This window comes from Schistocerca cancellata, chromosome 12 (assembly GCF_023864275.1).
Source record: "Schistocerca cancellata isolate TAMUIC-IGC-003103 chromosome 12, iqSchCanc2.1, whole genome shotgun sequence".
In the NCBI taxonomy this organism is placed as follows: domain Eukaryota; kingdom Metazoa; phylum Arthropoda; class Insecta; order Orthoptera; family Acrididae; genus Schistocerca; species Schistocerca cancellata.
Window position 1 is genome coordinate 154,191,741 of NC_064637.1, and position 24,650 is coordinate 154,216,390.

At 41.8% G+C, this 24,650-nt stretch overlaps 1 protein-coding gene and 1 pseudogene across 2 annotated transcripts in view; one reads left to right on the top strand and one right to left on the bottom strand.

Annotated features, from left to right (window-relative positions):
• LOC126109414 (protein draper) overlaps window positions 1–24,650 on the bottom strand; it is a 450,571-nt gene that overhangs the window by 104,890 nt on the left and 321,031 nt on the right. For both annotated transcript variants that reach the window (XM_049914450.1, XM_049914449.1), the window contains exon 3: window positions 6,084–6,210. In XM_049914450.1, the coding sequence (XP_049770407.1) occupies window positions 6,084–6,210 (127 nt within the window). The remainder of the gene's footprint in view (window positions 1–6,083; window positions 6,211–24,650) is intronic.
• On the top strand, window positions 6,367–6,485 carry LOC126110018 (5S ribosomal RNA; annotated as a pseudogene).

Genomic DNA, 24,650 nt, shown 5'->3' on the forward strand with positions numbered 1-24,650 from the left:
AGAATACTCCATCAGCTTCAATTATATTTGTACAAACTTCCAAGAGTGCCACTACTCAATCCTAATGACTGTGTCCTGTAGCTGCAAATTTGTGAACAAATGTTGGCTGAAGTCAGTGGGGATGCAAACTTCATTTAAAATCTTTGGAGATCTAATTTTCATGTCATAGTTACCCAAATAAGGTGGTCTTCCAACACTGGGCTATGGACACCACACTCAGCTACACCAGTGTCTATAACACGGTACCACATTTACTAGACTACACAGAGTGCAGTATAATATTATGGGCTGATAAATTAATTTTTTAAGGATAAACAAGACACTATTGTTAATGTGATATCTGAATGTTATGTCAACAGACCTTTCAGCCTATTACTTGTGTTCCCAGGGATATCAGAAGAGTATCGTGTACCAGACTAAATTGAGAATCCTAGCTCTGCTCAAGACTCAGACTGAATAGAAAATCTCCAACATCCTAGCTGACGATTGTGATGCATTGTGCAAAACCTACAGTGACAGCTACCTGTTTGTGTGCAGCTAAATGGATAGCATTGGACTGCCTCCCTTTTTAAAAATCGATACCTGAAACAGTTTCCATTACTGTGCAACAAATTCTGAACCTGAAAGTTTTTCTAATTATTTCAAATTTACCAGTTTCACTGTGCAACTCTTTTATAAGGGAAATCTCCAGCTAATCCAGTATCACTCGTTTCTTATAAAATGAGCTGCAAAGTCGCACAGGTGAAAGCAGCACTCTTATCTGCTCTCAAAAATGGTCAGAACCAAACATGCTGGGCTGTAAAAATTTATTTGTCAGGTTGAAGTTCCTGTGAGTGTGTTTCATCAAGTTATAAATATACTGTTGTATTACTCACAGCAGTGACATTTAGCAGATGGTCTTCAAGTGACGTGCATTTACTGTGACTAATGTTGCTTTCAAATAAGCAAGCAACAAAACACTGCAACATAAGACAACAGCTTAAATGACACAGGCTTTGCTGTCACGTTGTATGTGTCTTTACACAGTGGTACTGTTGGCATGAAGCCACTGACAATGAGAGAGAGAGAGAGAGAGAGAGAGAGAGAGAGAGAGAGAAAGAGACTAATTATTCACAAGAACTATTCCATTCTGACTATGTTGTTTTTTTTTTTCTTTTTTACTTAGCTTTCATCTCAATCTTCAGGTCTACTTGCCTGAAGTTAATCTATTCTGTGTGCCAACCTTAATAAGCTATCTGTCATCAGCACACTGTCAAGGTCTGTGAATTCAAAATGTTATTTGTCACATTTCACTCTCTTGTAGTTTTATGTTCTATTCTGGACCTTCTGTTGTTTCTTATACACATAAATGATCTTACACTTGCAGTTTCAGAAGATGCAAAATACGTCCTCTTTGCATACTATACAAGTACTGTAATACATTGAGGTGACAAAAATCATTGGCCAGCAATACGCATGTATAAAGATGACGGCAGTACTGCATACAAAAGGTATAAAAGGGCAGTGCATTGGGGAACTGTCATCTGTACTGAAGTGATTCATGTGAAAAGGTTTCCGATGTGATTATGGCTGCACTTTCAACACAGATTGCTAGTTGGAGCTAGGAGCACTATACATTCCATTTCGGAAATCATAAGGGAATTCATATTCTGATATCTGCAGTGTCAATAGCATGCTAAGAATACCAAATTTCAGGCGTTAGCTCTCACCATGGATAACACAGTGGATACCACCACAGATAACTAACATACAAGTAACACTGCATGAAATAACCACAGAAACTGATGTGGGATTAGAGACTAATGTATCCACGAGGGCAGTGTGGTGAAATTTGGCGTTAATGGACTATGACAGCAGACAACAGACAAGTGCCTCTCTTAACAGCATGACATGGGCTGCAGCACGTTTCCTGGGCTAGGACATGGCTGGACCCGTGAGCTTGTCAGATGAGTCCCAATTTCAGTTGGTAAGAGTAGGGTGTACCCGTGGTCTAGGGGTGCCGGCACGGTAGCTCAGCGTGTTCGGTCAGAGGATTACGTGCTCTCTGTAATAAAAAAACTGAGTCAATCGATCAACAACGAACATAAATGGATGTCTTACGACGTTCGCGCCGAGCAGATGCAACGAACAATAGCGAACAAAATGAGATTTTAAAAAAAGGGGGCGGGGAGGAGGGTAGCGTCTTTGATTCATAATCAAAACGTCTTCGGTCCCGGGTTCGATCCCCGCCACTGCCTAAATTTTGATAAATAATCAGCATTGGCGGCCGAAGACTTCCGGCATAAGAAGTCAGCCTCATTCTGCCAACGGCCTTGTCAAAGTGGGCAGAGGAGCGGATAGAGGTTCAGGGCACTCTCTTGTCCTAGGGGTGGGAAATTGCCCCTAAAGGCGGAAGAATCAGCAATGATCAACGACATGAGGATGCAGAAGGCAATGGAAACCATTGCATTAAAGACATGTAACGTGTATCCACAGGACATGTGGCCTGTAATTGAAGAAGTGTCATGATGATCTCTCCATTGGCAAAAGATTCCGGAATAGTCCCCCATTCGGATCTCCGGGAGGGGACTGCCAAGGGGGAGGTTACCATGAGAAAAAGATTGAATAATCAACGAAAGGATAACGTTCTACGAGTCGGGGCGTGGAATGTCAGAAGCTTGAACGTGGTAGGGAAACAAGAAAATCTGGAAAGGGAAATGCAAAGGCTCAATCTAGATATAGTAGGGGTCAGTGAAGTGAAGTGGAAGGAAGACAAGGATTTCTGGTCAGATGAGTATCGGGTAATATCAACAGCAGCAGAAAATGGTATCACAGGTGTAGGATTCGTTATGAATAGGAAGGTAGGGAGAGGGTGTGTTACTGTGAACAGTTCAGTGACCGGGTTGTTCTAATCAGAATCAACAGCAGACCAACACCGACAACGATAGTTCAGGTATACATGCCGACGTCGCAAGCTGAAGAGGAACAGATAGAGAAAGTGTATGAGGATATTGAAAGGGTAATGCAGTAGGTAAAGGGGGACGAAAATCTAATAGTCATGGGCGACTGGAATGCAGTTGTAGGGGAAGGAGTAGAAGAAAAGGTTACAGGAGAATATGGGCTTGGGACAAGGAATGAAAGAGGAGAAAGACTAATTGAGTTCTGTAACAAGTTTCAGCTAGTAATAGCGAATACCCTGTTCAAGAATCACAAGAGGAGAAGGTATACTTGGAAAAGGCCGGGAGATACGGGAAGATTTCAATTAGATTACATCATGGTCAGACAGAGATTCCGAAATCAGATACTGGATTGTAAGGCGTACCCAGGAGCAAATATAGACTCAGATCACAATATAGTAGTGATGAAGAATAGGCTGAAATTCAAGACATTAGTCAGGAAGAATCAATACGCAAAGAAGTGGGATACGGAAGTACTAAGGAATGACGAGATACATTTGAAGTTCTCTGACGCTATAGATACAGCAATAAGGAATAGCGCAGTAGGCAGTACAGTTGAAGAGGAATGGATATCTCTAAAAAGGGCCATCACAGAAGTTGGGAAGGAAAACATAGGTACAAAGAAGGTAGCTGCGAAGAAACCATGGATAACAGAAGAAATACTTCAGTTGATTGATGAAAGGAGGAAGTACAAACATATTCCGGATAAATCAGGAATACAGAAATACAAGTCGCTGAGGAATGAAATAAATAGGAAGTGCAGGGAAGCTAAGACGAAATGGCTGCAGGAAAAATGTGAAGACATCGAAAAAGATATGATTGTCGGAAGGACAGACTCAGCATACAGGAAAGTCAAAACAACCTTTGGTGACATTAAAAGCAACGGTGGTAACATTAAGAGTGCAACGGGAATTCCACTGTTAAATGCAGAGGAGAGAGCAGATAGGTAGAAAGAATACATTGAAAGCCTCTATGAGGGTGAAGATTTGTCTGATGTGATAGAAGAAGAAACAGGAGTCGATTTAGAAGAGATAGGAGATCCCGTATTAGGATCGAAATTTAAAATAGCTTTGGAGGACTTACGGTCAAATAAGGCAGAAGGGATAGATAACATTCCATCAGAATTTCTAAAATCATTGGGGGAAGTGAAAACAAAACGACTATTCACGTTGGTGTGTAGAATATATGAGTCTGGCGACATACCATCTGACTTTCGGAAAAAGCATCATCCACACAATTCCGAAGACGGCAAGAGCTGACAAGTGCGAGAATTATCGCACAATCGGCTTAACAGCTCATGCATCGAAGCTGCTTACAAGAATAATATACAGAAGAATGGAAAAGAAAATTGAGAATGCGCTAGGTGACGATCAGTTTGGCTTTAGGAAAAGTAAAGGGACGAGAGAGGCAATTCTGACGTTACGGCTAATAATGGAAGCAAGGCTAAAGAAAAATCAAGACACATTCATAGGATTTGTCGACTTGGAAAAAGCGTTCGACAATATAAAATGGTGCAAGCTGTTCGAGATTCTGAAAAAAGTAGGGGTAAGCTATAGGGAGAGACGGGTCATATACAATATGTACAACAACCAAGAGGGAACAATAAGAGTGGACGATCAAGAACGAAGTGCTCGTATTAAGAAGGGTGTAAGACAAGGCTGTAGCCTTTCGCCCCTACTCTTCAGTCTGTACAACGAGGAAGCAATGATGGAAATAAAAGAAAGGTTCAGGGATGGAATTAAAATACAAGGTGAAAGGATATCAATGATACGATTCGTTGATGACATTGCTATCCTGAGTGAAAGTGAAGAAGAATTAAATGATCTGCTGAACGGAATGAACAGTCTAATGAGTACACAGTATGGTTTGAGAGTAAATCGGAGAAAGACGAAGGTAACGAGAAGTAGTAGAAATGAGAACAGCGAGAAACTTAACATGAGGATTGATGGTCACGAAGTCAATGAAGTTAAGGAATTCTGCTACCTAGGCAGTAAAATAAACAATGACGGACGGAGCAATGAGGACATCAAAAGCAGACTCGCTATGGCAAAAAAGGCATTTCTGGCCAAGAGAAGTCTACTAATATCAAATACCGGCCTTAATTTGAGGAAGAAATTTCTGAGGATGTACGTCTGGAGTACAGCATTGTATGGTAGTGAAACATGGACTGTGGAAAACCGGAACAGAAGAGAATCGAAGCATTTGAGATGTGGTGCTATAGGCGAATGTTGAAAATTAGGTGGACTGATAAGGTAAGGAATGAGGTGGTTCTACGCAGAATCGGAGAGGAAAGGAATATATGGAAAACACTGATAAGGAGAAGGGACAGGATGATAGGACATCTGCTAAGACATGAGGGAATGACTTCCATGGTACTAGAGGGAGCTGTAGAGGGCAAAAACTGTAGAGGAAGACAGAGATTGGAATACGTCAAGCAAATAATTGAGGAAGTAGGTTGCAAGTGCTACTCTGAGATGAAGAGGTTAGCACAGGAAAGGAATTCGTGGCGGGCCGCATCAAACCAGTCAGTAGACCGATGACAAAAAAAAGTAGGGGTCCAGTATGGCGCAGACCCCACGAAGCCATAGACCTGGGTTGTCAAGACGCTGTGCAAGCTGGTGTTGGCTCCATAATGAAGACTTCCAATGAGTTTTTGAGTTAATGCCATGTCTAGCTGCTGCACTGTGCCAAGCAAACAGAGGTGTGATATATGAGGAGGTATTCCATGACTTGACACCTCAGTGTAAAAATGAGCACCTGTCCCTTTGCTGAAAAGGCGGATAATGAATATTCAAAAACATCAACAGATGGTTGAAGGAAAATTGATTACCTTTGAATTTTGACAAGACTTGGTAGGCCCTATATACAGCTCTCATATAACTCCACAAGCTACAAAAAATAGTCTTCTCAAACAAAAGAACTGTAGGAAGTAGAAGTTTTTGGGATCACAGAAGATCGTCAGCTCAGTTGGAAAACCAACTGCTTAAAATTGAATACATAAATACAGTGTATGTTTTGACTACATCCATGAATTGAGACTGTCTCAAGACAAATGAATAAGTAAGTGAATAAACATATGCTCTGTACTAGATTTCATGTAGCACTCTCACTTAGCAATGAGCTTTTCTAAATATCATAGGAACTTACTTGAGTCTTGTAGACAGTCTTGAAGTTGACCTTATACTTTGAGCATCTTGGCGGGAAGTTGAAGCACCACGTGTACTCTCTCACCTGGTAGGGCTTGTGCTCAGATACCCTCACCGTCGTCGTGTACCTGAAACATTTTATAGTTTTAAATATTTACAGTATTTGGAGTAAGTGTGCTTTTTTGGGATAAGGGTAGTTGTGGGAAAGAAGAGAAAACATCTTTAAAAATGAACCAAATGGCGTAAAATAGCAATCATGAATTTACGAAAATCCTTGTATACACGCCAATGCGCTTGCCGCAGTGGTAACGCCTGTTCCCGTCAGATCACCGAAGTTAAGCGCTGTCGGGCTCGGCTAGCACTTGGATGGGTCACCGTCTGGGTCTGCCGAGTGCTGTTGGCATGCAGGGTACACTCTGTCCTTGTGAGGCCAATTGAGTAGTTTCGTGATGAATGGTTGCGGCTCCGGATGAGGCGAAACAAGCGCTGTATCACTGTAAGAGGTACTGAGGCGAGCGAATGTGCCGGGGCTCTCCCGAATTCATTGCTGCCAGCGACACGTCGCCAGAACGTGCACTCACTCAGTCCTTGTGAGGTCAATTGAGAACTTCCTTAACTGAAGAATAGCGGCTCCAGATGAGGCGAAACAAGTGCTGTATCATTGTACACAGGGGAGCGACTGAGTCGGGGTTTACCCCAATTCACTGCTACTAGCGCCACATCGTCCATAGCGCGCCTGTGCTTAAAGCCCGGTCCACACGCAACGATCTGTCTGCGCAGACATTGGCGCAGATGTCTGTACATGCAAAAGGTCGCTGCAAATGTGGTGTGTTCACACGACACAAACCCCAATCTACTACTCGCCCGCCATCTGTCGGTGTAAAAAAGAAATATCAGTGGCAAGCGACTACGCTTCCCATAAAACGTCAAAAACTTAATCCAGTTATTTTGAAATATAGAAATGGATGAAGTTCTGTTGTGGTCTGTGTTCGCAACTTGGGTTGCAAAAAACATTCAGACCAACCGCAGGAAACAGAGAAGGCGGTCAAAATGGTGTTGACAGTGGCTGCTAAAGCGAAAGCAGTTTTCTCACGTACATTTACTGTGAGAGTTGCAGGGCGAACCTGTTTCGTTTTACATTACCTCGTGTTCCATTTCCTGGCACATTGACACTCCAATTTCATCTTCAATTGTACTCCTGCTTGGTCTCGGCGTTTCTTGATCACTAAGAAAGCCAAGCACATCAAAATACCATAACGTTGGCTGGTATACTTGATCTACTCTTACACCAGATCTTCTAGATTTCTGAACTTTGGATAACTCTTTTCGGTAATCAGTTCGCTGACAGACCTAATTTACTTGAATTGCCTTCATGCACTCATCCTTCAGGACAGCGTAAATAGCTTCACATGTGTTGGGTATTATTTTACTCAACGCTTGTTTGGATATTGCAGTTGAAAATTCCAAATCCTCGTAGCTCCTTCCTGATGCTAGGAATCTTAATGTGACGCCAGCCGTTAATGTGAGGGGTTACAATCTTTAACAGATAATTATAAGTTTCGACATCCATCTGCAAACAATGTCGCCAGTTAGTAACGAATTTTTGTTATTACCGTTCCTCTGTTTGCCGAGGCGTCAACTGCCCGCAATTTTTCAATTAGAGCATTGAATGGTGCTGTCTTTTTGTCTCGGTCACTATATTCTTTACTTTTAATCTTCCACAAACATGGGTGGTTTCTATATATTTCAAGGAATTCACTTACAAACTCTCGAGAACACTGACGAGTATCAGTCATTTTAATGCCTTGTGTGCGCACAAATACAAACACTAGACTGAGCAAACAGCTGTTTCGCGCCAGATTTGCGGCGATCTCCTGTCCACACGCTCCAACTTGTCTGCGCAGATGTGGTTTGAAGCCACAGATTTGAGAGGTTTCGCTCAAACCTCCAACTCCAACTTCCAGGTTTGCACACACCTCAGGTTGGTGCAAATCTTCTGTCCACACGCAACGATCTGTCTGCGCAGATGTGATGTGCGCAGACATTTGCGCAGACAGATCGTTGCGTGTGGACGGGCCTTAACATACGAAGGACTGCACCATAATACAAGCGTGAAGTTAAGAACTGGAATAACTTTTCCAAACTAGATCAGTTTATGCTAAAGTAAATCTTCCTGACAGATTAAAACTGCGCCGGACCGAGACTCGAACTCGGGACCTTTGGCTTTCGCGGGCAAGTGCTCTACCATCTTTTTTTTTCATTTTGTTCGGTATTATTTGTTGCATTTGGTCCGAGCGGACGTCATATGACACCCGTTCAAGTTGATCGTTGATTCCTTTGCACAGTTATTTTATTACATAGGGCCGCATCTCAGAACCGAACACGCTGAGCTATCGTGCCAGCTACCAATGAGCTACCCAAACACGATTCACGCACCGTCCTCACAGCTTTACCTCCGCCAGTACCTCGTGTCCTATGCTAAAGTATATTAATGTTAACATGGTAAAGTCTCAGAATGATCAAATGAATATACCGGGTGATCAAAAACTCAGTATAAATTTGAAAACTTAATAAACCACGGAATTATGTAGATAGAGAGGTAAAAACTGACGCACATGCTTGGAATGACACGGGGTTATATATAAGTTCACAAAATGTACGACGGATGGCGCTGACAGTAAAACTGCTACCGTGACGGGTGAGAGGTACGCCGATATGTTACAGAATCGCATCATTCCCAGCCTGGCTGGTAACACCTGCTGGAACGTACTATGTTTATGCAGGATGGCGCTCCACCTCATATTGCTAGACGCGTGAAAGACCTCTCGCGAGCGTCGTTTGGTGATGATCGTGTGCTCAGCCGCCACTTTCGTCAAGTTAGGCCTCCCAGGTCCCCAGACCTCAGTCCGTGTGATTATTGGCTTAGGGGTTACCTGAAGTCGCAAGTGTGTCGTGATCGACCGACATCTCTAGAGATGCTGAAAGACAACATCCGACGGCAATGCCTCACCATAACTCCGGACATGCTTTACAGTGCTGTTCACAACATTATTCGTCGACTACAGCTATTGTTGAGGAATGATGTTGGACATATTGAACATTTCCTGTAAAGAACATCAGCTTTGCTTTGTCTTATTTTATTATGCTAATTATTGCTATTCTGATCAGATGAAGCGCCATCTGTCTGACATTTTTTGAACTTATGGTTTTTTTTTTTTGATCACCCGGTATATCAGGAAAAGTATATAATTTTAAGAAAAGAAAGTTAAAAATTGATGAGAATAAGCGAAAGTAGGTCACAATTAAAAGTGACAGGTGTCAACTTGATCAGAGCGGTATTTCGGTCAAAACTGACATTTTTGCGAAAAATTGAAGGAGCTAAATATTAGACTCAGAAACGTGAAAATTCGTATGTAGCCTCAGTCTGATGTAAAAACATTAACTATGTGGCACCAGTAAGCTACCTCTTATTTTTCAAGTTATTTACTAAAAACCAAATTTGGAACGAAAACGTCGTTATTCGTAATAGATTACCATTTGCATTTGTCACAGAAAGTTCCACTTACAGCACTCTATTACATTCAGAAAATAAGACAGCTGTACCAAGCTTCAAGACTATATTGTAAACAACGGTAGTTACAAGTAATCATAAAGAGGCAGTTCAGAAGTCACGCTTTACTGTCGGTTCCGTTCTAAAAATTCTAGCCAGCCAAGTTTAAATGCAGTCGCGCTAAAACTTTTTCAGTAACTAAAACAAACTGAACTCTACTTATACAAAAATTAAGATGTAAATTGTTAAACGACAGAAATATTAACTAATACATGTCCGAGGGGCCATTTAGTACTGCTACTTGTGCCTATAGGGCGGTTGATAGCCGATGTTCCGTTTGGCGGTCCGCTGCGCCCATATATCAGTACGGCCAAAGAGGCAACTGAAAGAGACACTTCACACCGAGATACCAATCTGTCCTCGTCAGTCAAACGCCTGCGTGCTCAGTGCGTTAGATGACCTCAGAGTTGAGCAGCTATCAAAAGCATTTTTGGTAAAAGTAGGAGGCGAACTCACGAGGACTGTGAACCATCCGGGATTATTTGGTTTTCACTGAAGTAATGTTGACAAAACCGTGTGGCAAGTGGTCAGATAATTTTCCACTTTTATGGCAAGCAACTAACTCTGGTGATTAGAAGTCAGGGTGATAGACCATTTTACTTGTTAACAGTGCTGTTTTTGATAGACATTATTATTTATTATTTAATGACATTATTATATTTTGAGCATGTGAACTCTTAAAGAGTATATCAATCAGTTAGAAATCAAGACTTTTACATATGGCCATAATTCCTGATTCCACTGACTAAATAGCAAGTAGAAACCGTTTCTTTCAGTAAGTACAAAGAGTAATTTGGACATACAGACTGTTGTTATCCATCACTTTCCGGCTGACTGTAAAAATAGTGTTCAGGCTCTTGTAAAAGGCGAAGGTAAATGTAAAGTACGCACAGACAATTTAAGTGTCTTTTCATAACGACACAGAGAAAGAGCGATCAAATGATTATTTGCCCACCGCCCCACACAGTCACAAAAACAGAGAGAGAGAGAGAGAGAGAGAGAGAGAGAGAGAGAGAGAGAGAGTATTTGTATATAGATTTCCATTTGTCATAAAATGTATTTTGCATTCAGAATGTTTGTCCCGGCTTACACGACAGGCGGAGATCAATGTCTGTATGTAGGGTCACAAACTATAATTTTAACTTGACAAACATTTTCAGTTACAGTGGGTCGTAGTAGCAGTAAGTAAATCACAATTCAAGGCGACAATGACAAATATGTTTGTCGTTTCGGAATGTATATTCGTCTAGAATAGTAAACTTGTACGACACGCGGAGATAATGGACTACCGCAGTGGTCATGGTTTTTATCTGTGACAATGCTTTATAGAAATTATCCAGTTATTAAGTTACTAAGTACTTTAAAACAAATAAAATGATATTTGCAATAAGGTAATATGAAAACGAAGTCTCCTATTCGTGATTAATAACTTAGCTTTGTAAAATGGTAAGTGTGAAGCTGAGTATCCACGATGCCCTTTTGCCTAAAATTTTCCACAAATAGTACGTTTCAGCGCAAAATCCGTATGCTGTGTCATAAGCCAGTTACAACGTTTCTAACGATACCTTATACAACCCTTTACGATTTTGTGTGTTGAGGAAAAGGAACGTTAACTTGAAAAATAATACACCCTTTGTCAGAAAAGTTCCAGGACAGGATTTCAATTTGTGAGTTTGCAGTACCAAAAAGGAAGAACAATGCTGTTTTTATGTTACCTAGTATGTGTGCGTCCTTGAAATGACCTTGGCCATGTTTCCGCTCCAACTCGCCAAGTAGCAGGTTTGTAGTTACTATTAGCAATACACTGATTGGGTTCTTGGCACATTAGTTACGGTGACACAGTGGATGCTGATTGTGAGCAAAAGAGTGAACATGCTCTGCGTTAAGCTCGGAAAAACCGTTAGTGAAATGTGGACAATGATTAAGCAAGCATATGGAGGAGAGGCACATTCAAGAAGTCATGTTTTCGAGTGTCACAAAAGGTTTCGTGGAGGCAGTGATTCAGTGAAAGACGATCACAGAGTCGTTCGCCCGTCTAGAGCATTCAACTATGCAAACGCGAAGCGTGCAAGGCAGTCGTTGCAAGAAGTCCGTCATGCATATCAGAACAACTTAATTCGAATTGTGATGTGTGCCGTAAGATTTTACGTGAAGATTTAGGGACACGGAAACTTAATGCAAAACTCGCCCATCACACACTAGTAGACGAACAGAAAGAGGAAATGCGAAGAATTTCTGCTGACAGAGCCAGATGTGATCCCTCATTTCTGTCAAAGATGTTGCTAGGGATGAAAGTTGGTGCTGCCACTATAACCCTCACACAAAGCGTCAGAGTACTGAATGGCGGAGGCCTGGATTACCATCCTCGGAAGAAGTCAAACGACAATCCTCGAGAACAATGTCGATCGCATTCTTTTATAGTAAAGGATAAGTTTAACACGAGTAGTCCGTGCAGGTCAAACAGTGAACGAAACTATTTGCGTCGAAGCCTTGCAACTTTTGCGACAAGCAATTCGACGTAGACGCCCTGATTTGTAGTGTTCTCAGGACTGGTTCTTACTACGTGGTCAGTGCTACTCACAAGGGATTTCAAATTGATTCCCGGTTTCTAGATTTCAAGAAGGCTTTTTACGCTATAACACGCGAGTGGCTTGTAGTGCTTATAGTGTCGTAACTTTCTGTCAGACAGGTCACAATTAGTAGTAACTGACAGGAAGACAGAAGTGATTTTTGGCATTCCCCAAGGTAATGTTATAGGTCCTCTGCTGTTCCTTATTTATATAAACGATTTCTACATCTACATCTACATCCATACTCCGCAAGCCACCTGACGGTGTGTGGTGGAGGGTACCTTCAGTACCTCTATCGGTTCTCCCTTCTATTCCAGTCTCGTATTGTTCGTGGAAAGAAGAATTGTCGGTATGCCTCTGTGTGGGCTCTAATCTCTCTGATTTTATCCTCATGGTCTCTTCGCGAGATATTCGTAGGAGGGAGCAATATACTGCTTGACTCTTCGGTGAAGGCATGTTCTCGAAACTTCAACAAAAGCCCGTACCGAGCTACTGAGCGTCTCTCCTGCAGAGTCTTCCACTGGAGTTTATCTATCATCTCCGTAACGCTTTCGCGGTTACTAAATGATCCCGTAACGAAGCGTGCTGCTCTCCGTTGGATCTTCTCTATCTCTTCTATCAACCCTATCTGGTACGGATCCCACACTGCTGAGCAGTATTCAAGCAGTGGGCGAACAAGCGTACTGTAACCTACTTCCTTTGTTTTCGGATTGCATTTCCTTACGATTCTTCCAATGAATCTCAGTCTGGCATCTGCTTTACCGACAATCAACATTATATGATCATTCCATTTTAAATCACTCCTAATGCGTACTCCCAGATAATTTATGGTATTAACTGCTTCCAGTTGCTGACCTGCTATTTTGTAGCTAAATGATAAAGGATCTATCTTTCTATGTATTCGCAGCACATTACACTTGTCTACACTGAGATTCAATTGCCATTCCCTGCACCATGCGTCAATTCGCTGCAGATCCTCCTGCATTTCAGTACAATTTTCCATTGTTACAACCTCTCGATACACCACAGCATCATCTGCAAAAAGCCTCAGCGAACTTCCGATGTCATCCACCAGGTTATTTATGTATATTGTGAATAGCAACGGTCCTATGACACTCCCCTGCGGCACACCTGAAATCACTCTTACTTCGGAAGACTTCTCTCCATTGAGAATGACATGCTGTGTCCTGTTATCTAGGAACTCCTCAATCCAATCACACAATTGGTCTGATAGTCCATATGCTCTTACTTTGTTCATTAAACGACTGTGGGGAACTGTATCGAACGCCTTGCGGAAGTCAAGAAACACGGCATCTACCTGGGAACCCGTGTCTATGGCCCTCTGAGTCTCGTGGACGAATAGCGCGAGCTGGGTTTCACATGACCGTCTTTTCGAAACCCATGTTGATTCCTACAGAGTAGATTTCTAGTCTCCAGGAAAGTCATTATACTCGAACACAATACGTGTTCCAAAATTCTACAACTGATCGACGTTAGAGATATAGGTCTATAGTTCTGCACATCTGTTCGACGTCCCTTCTTGAAAACGGGGATGACCTCCGCCCTTTTCCAATCCTTTGGAACTCTACGGTCTTCTAGAGACCTACGGTACACCGCTGCAAGAAGGGGGGCAAGTTCCTTCGCGTACTCTGTGTAAAATTGAACTGGTATCCCATCAGGTCCAGAGGCCTTTCCTCTTTTGAGCGATTTTAATTGTTTCTCTATCCCTCTGTCGTCCATTTCGATATCTACCATTTTGTCATCTGTGCGACAATCTAGAGAAGGAACTACAGTGCAATCTTCCTCTGTGAAACAACTTTGGAAAAAGACATTTAGTATTTCGGCCTGTAGTCTGTCATTCTCTGTTTCAGTACCATTTTGGTCACAGAGTGTCTGGACATTTTGTTTTGATCCACCTACCGCTTTGACATAAGACCAAAATTTCTTAGGATTTTCTGCCAAGTCAGTACATAGAACTTTACTTTCGAATTCATTGAATGCCTCTCGCATAGCCCTCCTCACACTACATTTCGCTTCGCGTAATTGTTGTTTGTCTGCAAGGCTTTGGCTATGTTTATGTTTGCTGTGAAGTTCCCTTTGCTTCCGCAGCAGTTTTCTAACTCGGTTGTTGTACCACGGTGGCTCTTTTCCATCTCTTACGATCTTTCTTGGCACATACTCATCTAACGCATAATGTACGACGGTTTTGAACTTTGTCCACTGATCCTCAACACTATCTGTACTTGAGACAAAACTTTTGTGTTGAGCCAACAGGTACTCTGAAATCTGCTTTTTGTCACTTTTTCTAAACAGAAAAATCTTCCTACCCTTTTTAATATTCCTATTTACGGCTGAAATCATCGATGCCGTAACCGCTTTATGATCGCTGATTCCCTGTTCTGCGTTAACTTTTTCAAATAATTCGGGTCTGTTTGTCACCAGAAGGTCTAATATGTTATCGCCACGAGTCGGTTCGATTTAGGAGATAATCTGAGCAGCCGTCTTAGGTTATTTGCAGATGACACTGTCGTTTATCGACTAGTACAGTGATCAGAAGATGAAAACAAATTGCAAAACGATTTAGAAAATGTATTTGTATGGTCCAAAAATTGGCAATTGATCCTAAACAACGAAAACTGTGAGGTCATCCACTTCAGCGCTAAAAGGAATCCGTTGAACTTCGATTACACGATAAATCAGTCAAATCTAAAGGCCGTAAATTCAACTAAATAACCTAGGAAAGATCACGTAAAAAATGTTGTGGGGAGGGAAAACTAAAGACAGCATTTTATTGGCAAAACACTTAGAAAATGTAACAGATCTACTACAGCACTGCTACACCATGCCTGTCCGTCCTCTTTTGGAGTACAGCTGTGCGGTGTGGGATCCTTAGAAGACAAGGTTAACGAAGTACAGCGAGAAAGTTCAAAGATGAGCAGCATGTTGTGTATTATCGCGAAATAGAGGAGTGTGTGTCACTGACATGATACAGAAGTCGGGGTGGACGTCATTTGAACAAAAAGTGTTTTTAATTGCGGCGGTATCTTCTCGTGAAATTTCGATCACCATCTTTCTCCTCCGAATGCGAAAATATTTCGTTGACCTCGATCTTCACAGGGATAAACGATCACAATAACAATATATGGGTAACCAGAGCTGACACGGAAAGATACAGGTATTTTTTTTTCGCGATCTGTTTGAGATTGGAATAATAGACTCAAATGGTTCAAATGGCTCTGAGCACTATGGAACTTAACTGCTACGGTCATCAGTCCCCTAGAACTTAGAACTACTTAAACCTAACTAACCTAAGAACAGCAAACAACACCCAGCCATCACGAGGCAGAGAAAATCCCTGACCCCGCCGGGAATCGAACCCGGGAACCCGGGCGTGGGAAGCGAGAACGCTACCGCACGACCACGAGATGCGGGCTTGGAATAATAGAGAATTATTGTGAAGGTGCTTCGATGAATCCTCTGCCAGGCACTTAGGTGTGATTTGCTGAGTTTCCATGTAGGTGTAGATCTGTTAGAGGGTATCTGGCCAGACATTCTGTTATTGCCATCCGACATCCCCATATTAGGTCGACCTTTCGCCTTGCGACTTTTTCCTTGTTTCCGCGAGTGAAAAGACAACTGAAAGGAAAGCTTAATCAAGATGTCGCAGACATTCAACGGGCTGCGAGAAACGAGTTTACAAGCGATGCAGTTGAAAATTTCCCTGCTTGCCTCTGCGACCTGCAGAAACGTTGTCAACTGTGTATAGATTGCCAAGGAGACTACTACGATAGTAGATAGAATTATTATATGGTAAGTTTTATTTTCTTTTTTTAAAAACCTGCGCTGGAATTTTTCTGACAGGGGCAGTATCTACGATAGTTGCTGTTGGGGGAGTCGAATGCTTTCTCCATGTTGGAACATTTAACTAAGGCGAAGGCTTTGTGGTGGTTCTGTATGTATTGGTTTTTATAAGAGGGTAAGTAAATTATTATCCGCAATTTAGTTATATTTTTGTTTATTTTGGTAGAACTGTCATTCCACGTTGATGAAGCATGCTTTGTTTATTTGTTATTGTATCTTTGCAATTTTCAAGCTGCTAGGTTAGTTTCGTAATCGCTGCCGTGCTGTTAATCATGGCTGCTCCGCTTTCTATTTGCACCAAAGAAGAGGAACGTTCAGTGATCCGTTTTTTGTGGTCGGAAGGCGTATCAGAGGTTGAAATTCATCGAAGACTTTAGGTGCAGTACGGGAACAGTGTTTTGCTACAGTGGAGTGTCTACGAATGGACTGAAAAATTCCGAAATGGTCGCACAAGTGTTCCGCACGATGAAGGCGCCGGACGACCGTTTACCGCCAAAAATGAAGAAACCATTGAGCGTTCACGTGAAATTATTCTCTTAGACAGACGATTAACTATTGAGGAAGTGGCACATCATCTGCAAATTAGTCACGGTTCTGCCTACGAAATCATCCACAACAGACTTGGGTTTTATAAGGTCTGTGCAGGATGGGTCCCAAAAAAACTCACACAGTTGCATAAACAAACGCGCTTGGACATCTGCAAAAAAACATTGGATCGCTATGGTAACAAAGGGAACAACTTCTTAGACATGATCATTACTGGTGACGAAACATGGGTCCATCATTACTAGTCGGAGAGTAAACGGCAGAGGTTGGAATGGAAACATCCGAATTCGCCGTGCAATAAAACGTTCAAGACCCAACCGCCCGCTGGAAAACTTATGCTTATGGTTTTTTGGGAATCACAAGGTCCCGCACAGGAACATTATGGGGAAAGGGGCACAACAATAAACAGTGTACGTTACAGTGCGATGCTTACTGCCAGGCTAAAGCCTGCAATTCGAAGCAAACGCCGAGGACTGCTGTCAAAAGGTGTTGTGTTGTTGCACGACAATGCCCGTCAGCATACTGCTGCCCACACTGCTGAAACGCTACAGAAACTCAAATTTGAAGTACTGGATCATCCTCCATATAGTCCCTATCTTGCCCCTTCTGACTATCACTTGTTTGGTCCACTCAAAGAGGCTTTAAGGTGCCGTCGATTTGCCTTTGACGAAGCAGTGAAAGGCGCGGTGCATTCCTGGCTCGCAGCTCAACCGAGAACCTTCTTTTATGAGGGCATCAGAAAGCTTGTACAACGATGGACCAAGTGCGTTGAAACGCAAGGAGATTGTGTCGAAAAATGATCATCTTGTAAGTTTCCTATTTGATTACAATAAAATTTTATAACTGCTTTGCGGATAATAAGTGACTTACTCTCGTATACTGCGAATAAGTTGAAGTTAGTGTTATTGTGCCTGTTTCACAACTGGAAAATTACTTACGTCAGTGACTCAGTTGTGGTGCTTCTCGCAGTTAATTTGCCCGACTCGATATATGAGCGTATGGCATTGGTGGCCGGAAGACCCCCTCGCGGGGCGGTTCGGCCGCCGCTCCATAAGTTCTTTAACGCCACTACGGCGCCTTGCGCGTAAATGAGGATGAAATGATGATGAAAGACACACAACACCCAGTCATCTCGAGGCAGAGAAAATCCCTGACCCCGCCGGGAATCGAACCCGGGACCCCGTGCGCGGGAAGCGAGAACGCTACCGCAAGATCACGAACCGCAGACCCCGACACGATGATTTTATATTAAAAAAACGTCACCGGTCCAATACTCAAACAATATTCTAGATAAATGACTGCATTTGTTGTTAAAATGGATTTTTGTGAATTATTTTTACTGTTGTACGAATGCAAGACTAAGGAGATTTCGTTAAGCGAGGATCGAAAAAAAATTACTGAACTCGGTTTACTCAAATATGATTGAATATTGAAAATATTGATTACTTTTATTGTTGCAAAGGAAGAACCTCTAATCAATAGAAATCTCCTACACTTACATTTATTTTTATTGTCAGAAATAGAAGATATTAAGATAACTATTGAAACTCTGGACGTTTACTACTTACAAGGGAACCTCCCCATCGCACCCCCCTCAGATTTAGTTATAATTTGGCATAGTGGATAGGCCTTGAAAAACGGAACACAGATCAATCGAGAAAACAGGAAGAAGTTGTGTGGAACTATTAAAAAATAAGCAAAATATACAAACAGTAGTCCATGCGGAAGACAGGCAACATCAAGGAGAGTGTGAGCAAAGGAGCGCCGCGGTCCCGTGGTTAGCGTGAACGGCTGCGGAACGAGGGGTCCTTGGTTCAAGTCTTCCCTTGAGTGACAAGTTTAATTTTTTATTTTCAGACAATTATTATCTGTCCATCCGTTATGTTTTCATCACTTTTTTGGGAGTGATTATCACATCCACAAGAAAACCTAAATCGGGCAAGGTAGAAGAATCTTTTTACCCATTCGCCAAGTGTACAAGTTAGGTGGGTCAACAACATATTCCTGCCATGTGACGCACATGCCGTCACCAGTGTCGTATAGAATATATCCGACGTGTTTTCCTGTGGAGGAATCGGTTGACCTATAACCTTGCGATCAAATGTTTTCAGTTCCCATTGGAGAGGCACGCCCTTTCGTCTACTAATCGCACGGTTTTGCGGTGCGGTCGCAAAACACAGACACTAAACTTATTACAGTGAATAGAGACGTTAATGAACGAACGGACAGATCATAACTTTGCGAAGATAAAAAAAGTAAATTTTTCACTTGAGGGAGAACTTTAACCACGGACCTCTCGTTCCGCAGCCGTTCACGCTAACCACGGGACAACGGCGCTCCTTAGCTTACACTCTCCTTATGTTGCTTGTATTGGGCATGGACTACTCAGTTTGTATATTTTGCTTATTTTTTCATAGTTCCACACAACTTCTTCCTGTTTTCTCGGTTGATCTGTGTTCCATTTTCCGAGGCCTATCCACTATGCCAACTAAATCTGTGGGGGGGGGGGGGGGGCGTGCGATGGGGAGGTTCCCTTGTTAGAACAATGGCGCTGACCTGTGCACCAATGGTGTCCTATAAAATTTACATAAAGTAATTAACTTCACCACTTCATGAATATGGGAGCTGGAGCATATAGAAATTGACAAGACTTTTAAGTACTATTTGATTATATTTAGGCTAAACATTACATGAAACTTATAAGTTTCCATGCCTCGTCACAAAACAGCTTCTTACACTACGAAAACGAGGATGAGAGAGAATCTTCTTGCAAAAAAAATTACAGAGATTGCAATTACATTCGCAGATCATATTAACTGATTACAGCAAGGAGGTATATAAACTACATAGAGTGGCTATCTGTGAGGTAACAGCGCTCCCAGCGGCAGCAAAAAGCAACACCGGCCGCCATTTTTTGAAACGTCTACATGTCACTATATTTACATTTGGTGTATAGTACTGGCGTTAGAAAATCACTGTTTTCCGGTTGTAATTTGTTTTAAAAGTCTTATTGACCAATCGCGAATCATGCCCAGTGTATGTGCAGCGTACAATTGCGCTAATAGAAGTGATAAAACAACTGGAATATCATATTTCAGGTGAGTATCTAAATGCGTGTTGTACTGAGCGTCTTGTGCATCATTTTCGTGTTTAAGCTGTATACAAAATGTAAAAGCTACTGTATACACGTCTCTCTATTTTTAGACTTGCTCTGAAAAAGAAAGAGCTGTTAAATCGGTGGGTAGCCAAATCGAGGCGAGATAAGTGGCAGCCAACTCAATATATACGTATGCTCGTTTCACTTTCACAATGTATAGTACAAACGAGAAAAGGCGACTTCCGGCAAACGCAGTACCGACAATATTTACGTTCCCTTACCATCTGCAGAAAACAACTATAGTATAGAGACAACCAAGGAAACGAACTGTCAGTGAAGAATCAGCTTCCTTATCAAATGAACCAGGTGAAATAGTTTTCCTGTTATTTATTTGCTATATGGGTTATGTGTGAATTTTACTACTAATCAATGTATGTTTAAAGAAAAATAAAGCTTAATGATAATACATCATTTCTGTAGGTGAAAGAGTGAATCAGAATGATCATACAGATCATTCTTATTGTTTGCCTAGCCCCAAAAAATTGAAACAGAATTATGAGGCACTACAGAAAAGGACCGAGAAGCTGAGGAAGCAAGCGAAACATGCAAGGCAAAGTGTTTCAAGAAAGAAGAAACAAATTGTGACACATAAAACAGTGGTTGTAGGCCTAAATAAGAGACTTCAAGACTGTGCTTCTGAAGTGATAGGATGTGACAAAAACAGTGATACTCTGAAGCACTTTTTGCAATGCAAAACAAATGTTCAATTCCTGAATATCCTAAAGAAATAAGACAGTTTGCCCTTACACTCAATTTTTACTCCTTCAAAGCCTATTATTATTTGAGGAAGTATGTTAAATTACCCCATCCTCGAGCACTCTGCAGGTGGGCAACTACAGTAAATGGCAGTCCTGGATTTACAGAAGAAAGCTTAAAAAAATTAGCAGATGAGGTTCAACGTAGTTCAGGACCTATTTTAGCTGCACTTGTGTTCGATGAGGTGGCTCTTAAAAAAGACTTAATATGGGATGGTAATAAGGTCTGGGGTTATGTTGACTTAGGGCAAGGATGTGAGGAAAGTGATGACAGCCAAATAGCAAAAGAAGCACTAGTGTTTATGGTCACTGGGAGTAATAAATGTTGGAAAATTCCTGTTGGCTATTGTTTTCTTAATGGTTTAACAGCAAGTGTGAAACTTAATTTACTGCAGCAGTACCTCCGTAAATTGGAGGAAACTGATGGAAAACAGGTTTCATTGCAATAAAATGCATCAAAAATAGTTTTTACACTGCTCCAAAGGGTGTATACAAAGTGTTAACAGTGGGAGAAAGGGTTTTCAGGGACTGTCAAACCTTAATATGGAAGAACAACTTCCTTCTGTAGTTGTGTATGGAATTGTTCAGAATGTTGGGTGACAGGCCGAATTTATTTACTCGATTTTGACCATCTAATGGTGCCAGCTGAATTTGGAGAAGAGTCACATTACTCTTTTCTAGTCAGGATGCTGTTAAAATAGTATTTTAATTGTAGGTTACACCATTTGTGCAAAAACCACGCCAATGGAAGAAAGAGGGAAACATATTAGACAAATATATACAAACTTATATTGTTTAAGGGACAATGAAAGGTCCTGCACTGTCAATTGATCGTTTTTGGACCTACTGAACTATTTAAAATTGTTTTTGACCTAGTCTATATGGCATTGCAGCGAAATGAACTGCAACATTTCGTAATAAACTTTTCAATTAATCGATGTCAGAAGTGTGTTTCATTTCTTTTAGCCTTCATCACTATATGTTTTACAGTAGAGAAATCAGATTGTCGGTGCAGATTGGCTTTTTTTTTTACGCCATGCGTAGTAAACAATAACAACATTCAGTGTTAGCAGACGACGTGTAGGCTGCACCTTGACGTCACAAGACATGGCGGCTCAGTTTTCAAGTTGCTTCAAAGATGGCGGTGCCATAGCCAGTCTATGTTGTTTATATAGGTAGTTGGATTACAGAGTTTCCGTTATTTTTCTGAGAAGAGATAATATTTATATATTTGAAAGTTCACACAATATTTCGTTACGACGTCAGTTTTGGTATATTTGCGAAGTTATTAAATATCATTTTCATCACGTTATGTGATTTCTTCCTTTCTTTCCTTCTCTAGCTTTCTCAGCTGGCGGAGTCTCGTGATTCGCCGCAGCTGCTCGTCGGAAAGCCCTGAGCCAGAATATAAACAAAGCTTGAGGCGCTGTTACTTTTCTTTTTGCTCCGCGCGCTGACGCAGATGCTAGCATATCATATCAACACGTGTGGTGAAGACGACTCGCCCGGACGCCTGTTGCTAGCTAGCGCACTCCGTAATCGCCTTTCCGCTGACAAGTGAGTGTGCTCACCGCGATAGGCGTCTGTCTCGCTGAGCGTGGCCGTGATTCAGACATCTCTGTCAGCTTCCTGTGAATCACTCCGCGCTGATGTGACAGCGTTCAGGCGTACCCGCTGCATGTATCAAGAACTGGACTGACGTATTTGTCTTCCGTGCTCTGCTTGTGCGAACAAAGAACACCGGACCAAGCGATCTATATCCACATCTCATCCGTACTCCACGAGCCACCTCACGGTGTGTGGCGGAGGGTTCTTTCTGTGCCACTGCCACTTTCTCCTTTTCTCCACGAGTCCCGAATGGTGCGCGCGAAGAACGGTTGCTAATTGTACCTTGATTGTCTTTTCGCGAGATATACGCTGAGGTGAAGAAAGTCATGGGATATTTCCTAATATCGTCCCGGACATTCCCCTACCGGGCGTAGCACAACAACTCGACGTGGTACAGACTCAACAAATAGTTGGGAGTCCGCTGCTGAAATACTGAGCCGTGCTACCTCTACAGCCGTCAATAATTGCGAAAGTGTTGCCGGTGCAGGATGACCTCTCGATTATGTCCCATAAATGTTCGATGAGTGGCCAAATCATTCGCTCGAATTGTTCAGTGACACAGCGCATTGTCATCTATAAATATTCCATAGTTGTTGGGGAACGTGGAACCCATAAACGGCTGAATATGGTCTCCAAATAGCCGAACATAACCATTTCACACTCAACGATTGGTTCAGTTGGATCAGAGGACCCAGTCGATTCCATGTAAACACACCCACCATCAGTTTGCACAGTGGCTTGTTGACAACTTGCATCCCAGGCTTTGCGGTATCTGCGCCTCACTCTGACTGGACCATCTGCTCTCACCTACTGAAATTGAGACTCATCTGACCTGTCCACGGTTTTCTAGTAGTCTAGGGCCCAACCGATATGGTCAATAGCGCAGGAGACACGCTGCAGGCGATGTCGTGCTTTTAGCAAGGGCGCTCACGTCGGTCGTCTGCTGCCATAGCTCATTAACACCGAATTTCGCCGCTCTGTCCTAACGAATACGTTCGACGTACGTCCCACACTGATTTTTGCGGTTATTTCACGCGGTGTTGCCTGTTTGTTAGCACTGACAACTCTACGCAAACGCTGCTGCTCTCGGTCGTTATGGGGAACACATCGTGGTTCAGGTCGAAAAAATTTTGATTTTCATCATATTTTGATAGATTAAGGTTTTATTTAAGTACTCTGAAAAGGATTTTGCTGAAAATTTTTTTCCAACATTTAAAGAGCATTTTCTTACCACGTGTGTTTATGTACCACGCCCACTTTTCTGTCACCCACTTTTCTGCATATATTTTAGATCTTTATATCCCCTACAATGCACATTAGGGATTTTTTTTACTCCCGAGTGTGTTGGCTATCCTTGGAATGCAACGGTCGGTATTCTTTTGTTTTTGCTGTTTGTAAACAACACGCTTTCAACCCACAGAAAGTTTGGTTCAAGTGTGATTGCGAGTAGTTGTTATAGAAAACTTGCAGGTATACTATGGGCAGGTAATTAGGAGAAATAAAGAAAATCTGGAGGCAATGAAGACAGATGTTTGAGCCGTATTCTTCCATAAGTCCTCAACTGATGATAAGCCGTGTCATGGATTGTGTCCATCAGGAGAAAATTTGTGGTGCAAATACAGTAGGGCTCAGGCAACTGGAGACTCTTATTCTCACCAGCATTCTCTTCCTGCTGCTCTTGTTATAGCAATGAAATCTATTTTCAGAGACTTGCCTCATCCTGACCTTCTAAGGAAATGTCTGCATGGGCAGACACAGAACCCAAATGAATGTTTCAACGGCATAATTTGGAACAGCCTTCCTAAAACTATATTTGTAGGCATGCATACAATGAAACTAGGAGTTCATGATGCTATTATTACATTCAGTTGTGGTCATATTGGAAAGCGTTGGGTAAAAAAGCTGGGAACTAATCCTGGTGAAAATATGATCACTGGGCTGCAACATTGCGATAAAATGAGGATAGCCGATGCAGACAGGTCTTCATCTAATACGGCCAAGAAAGCAAGACAAACATCCAGGAAGGTGAAAAAGAAGCTGGAAGATCTGCTACAGGCCAAAGAAGGGCCATCATATGCAGCAGGATAGTTTTAATTAACTGTAAGTAACAAATTTCAAAAGTTTTTTTCTTTAAAGTCAATTTCCCGCCAACTAATATTTTCAGTACATATGCCCCATTATATCAGAAACTATCATAGATAAATGACTGAAATTTTCAGAAACTCTGCATAACATAAACAGACACCTTTGGTACTACATTCATTAATATTCCCCCATTAGGAAGTTCACAAAAAGATATTTTCTGCAGAAAAAACTTAATATTTTTCGTTAATAAATTTAAAAAAGTATTCCTTAAAAACTATAAAATGGATAATGTAGATTTTAGTACAGTTGACTCTATTAGCATCATGTAACATACAGTAAAAATATTAAGGTCCCGCACCAAATAGTTTTTTCAGAA